Raw genomic sequence first — 2,916 nt, 5'->3', positions numbered from 1 at the left:
AATAAAAATGAAATAGAAACATAAATTTCAAATGAACACAATCCTTTGCTTTCGCATATCAATTGTAATTAAGAGTTTAAGTATAATACCTCCATTTGAAAATTTCCCTTATTTGAGAGTTTAAGTATATAGGCTGCTTGGGTAAAAAAAACGTATATAGGCTGCTTTTGGTGATGTATTAAGAGTTGGCCAAAAAAGAAGAGGCAAAAGCATTATTAGTTGATATCAATGTTATAATAAAATAAATACTAGTAAACAGCAAAAAAGGCCAAATTTGTCTCATCTTAACCTCATTCTAACATTTCTTAAAAATTGTTTTGCGTCTTATTCAAGTAACAGTGCAGTACGATTCATTTTTTTTACAAGTCACTATCATTCATATTTATTTATTAATATCAAACTATTATTTTCTTTTAAGTATTAAAATACAGCAATCATGCTTCTTCAGAGGGTTTCTTTTGTTTTTATGAAAGATAATTTTTTATTTCTTAAAGTCAAACCAAAGAAAACGAACCCAAATAGAATTTTTTTTTGCTATGCTTTATGTTTTAACTATTAAATATAAAAATTTACAGGGATATTCATAAAAGAAATCCAAGATAAAAAGAGAAATGCAAAATTACAATAAGATGTGTCATATATATAATTTAAAGCATCAATTAACAATATGAAAGTTAAAAATTGTTACTATTGTTATGTTGGTCCAGAAATGTCACAATCTATGATCAATTCCATAAAGGTTAGCACATTAAATTATTGTATAAACCATGACTTATTCATGAATGACGAAATTGCAAAAAGTTTTTGAAGAAAATGATATTATTTTAAGTTTTCTAAGTAGGTTGAAATTTGGCATGATGTGTATGGTGGGACATAGGGCATTGGAGGAATCGTATATCTTAATCTTCATCATTAATGACAAGAACAAAACATTAAGTCTAAGTAACTCTGCCAAATGTTTAGATATAGCACCCAAAATTATAAACAAATTACTATGACTTATTCAACTTCAAAACTCAACTAGTTCAAACCTTCACTCACTCTCTCCTCCCATATAAATACACTAAACCAACTCGAAACTAAACCACAAAACCAAACTTCAACAATACTCACTCTAAGAGCTTTTCATAGAATGGGAAGGAAGAGAAAGGTTTCTGAAGTAGTTGAAGAAGGAAGCATGGTTTGGGATGAAATGATGAAAGAAGCTGCATCCCTAGGAGGAGCTAGACGAGTCCGAAAACGATTCGTCGGTGTTCGACAAAGGCCGTCGGGAAGATGGGTTGCGGAGATAAAAGACACCATTCAAAAGATAAGAGTTTGGTTAGGAACTTTTGATACAGCTGAAGAAGCTGCAAGAGCTTATGATGAGGCTGCTTGTTTGCTTCGCGGCGCCAATACTCGCACGAATTTCTGGCCTTGTTCTCAATCTTCAACTAGTCCTGCCCTCTCTTCAAAGATCACTAATATTTTACTTCAAAGACTTAAAGAAAGGAACATGATCAACAATAACTCTTGTTCTTCTTTTTCTTCGCCGAATTACACTTCCTTGTTGGGGAGTTCCGAGGAGCGTCAGGAACGAGTCAATGATCACGAGATGCAACGAGTGGAGGAAACCTACGGAGAAGTATCGAAAGATTTCTCAATTGATCAATTCACCGATTTTCTCAACGATCACGAAGATTATAGCGCAAGCAACAACGATTTCATCAACGACGCTGCTCAATTCGACTACATTTCAAGTAGTTTCGAATCATGTTTAACCGAAAGCAACGTCTGCAAAGGAAACGAGAACATCAATATCGAATACAAATCAACATCAAACAATGTGACACAAACTTCAAGTGGTGATAGCAATTCAGAAGATAGTGAAGAAGAAGTCAATGACTTAGGTATCATCGACGCTCCCGATTTTCGGTTCCTCGACGATATTGCTCCAACTAGTTACTACTCGCCTTTCGAGATTGCTGAAGAAATGGAAGAAAAAATAGAAACAGAAGATTTTCATGATGAGCCTTCAATGATAAGAGCCGTTATGAAGAGAATGAAGTATGAGAGAAAATTTTCAGCTTCTCTTTATGCATTCAATGGAATACCGGAATGTTTGAAGTTGAAACTTGAATCAGGAAACAACAATGGAAGAGGATTGATTTCTGAACAATTGAACAATCTTAAGGAATCATGTAGCAAGAACAATAAGGTTGAGAAGAAGAATGAAGAAAATGAACAAGTTTCAATGGAGATTGAAGCTTGTTCGTTGTCTAGGAATGATAGTGATGTTTTCCTTTGGAATTCACTTGATCTTCCTCCAATTTGTTTTGTTAACTTACTTGAAAATGGTTCATTTAATTAGCAATGTTAATTTTTATTTGTGTTTGATTAATGTATGCTTAATTGATAAGCAATTATAGCTAATTTGTAATATCTAATTTCTAATGAAAGTATTTTATTTCATTCATTTTGGAATCAACAAGAATTATTGAGTGAGATAAATAAATAATTAGTGTTATATTAAAAAAATCAATAGAAAATTTTTGAACTCTCAAAACTAAAATAACTACTAACTTATTAATATACTTTTCACAAAAAGTTATCTCATCATCATTGAAATTTTATAATGTTTAATTAAAACCAATATACAATATAAATTAAGTCAGCAACCTTAATTTAAATATGACAAAATGTGCTTATGTATCACTTTGAAAAAAGTGGTGACTGTGGCTTGGGATACTTGTTCCAAGGGTCAGAATGAAGAGGGCTTGGTATAAGGTCTTTGAAGACTTTCAATGATACCTGTAATTTACACATGTGTTGGAATCTTTGTCTGGAAAACAAAAGTTGGTCACAACTGTTGGCTTCTAGAGTTGGGAGAAACCATATAGTTATTACGCATTCTATCAAGTCCTCTATTTGGAGCAG

General features: G+C 32.3%; 1 protein-coding gene across 1 annotated transcript; it reads left to right on the top strand.

Annotated features, from left to right (window-relative positions):
* Positions 1-1,053: 1,053 nt before the first annotated feature.
* On the top strand, positions 1,054-2,350 carry LOC127121900 (ethylene-responsive transcription factor ERN2-like). The gene has a single exon (XM_051052328.1). The coding sequence runs from the start codon at positions 1,133-1,135 to the stop codon at positions 2,348-2,350; it is 1,218 nt and encodes a 405-aa protein (XP_050908285.1). The 5' UTR covers positions 1,054-1,132.
* The last annotated feature ends 566 nt before the right edge of the window (positions 2,351-2,916 follow it).

The sequence above is a fragment of the Lathyrus oleraceus genome, chromosome 1, assembly GCF_024323335.1.
Source record: "Lathyrus oleraceus cultivar Zhongwan6 chromosome 1, CAAS_Psat_ZW6_1.0, whole genome shotgun sequence".
Classification (NCBI taxonomy): Eukaryota; Viridiplantae; Streptophyta; class Magnoliopsida; order Fabales; family Fabaceae; genus Lathyrus; species Lathyrus oleraceus.
Note: the sequence above shows the minus strand (reverse complement) of the source record. Positions and strands in the feature narration are given on the sequence as shown.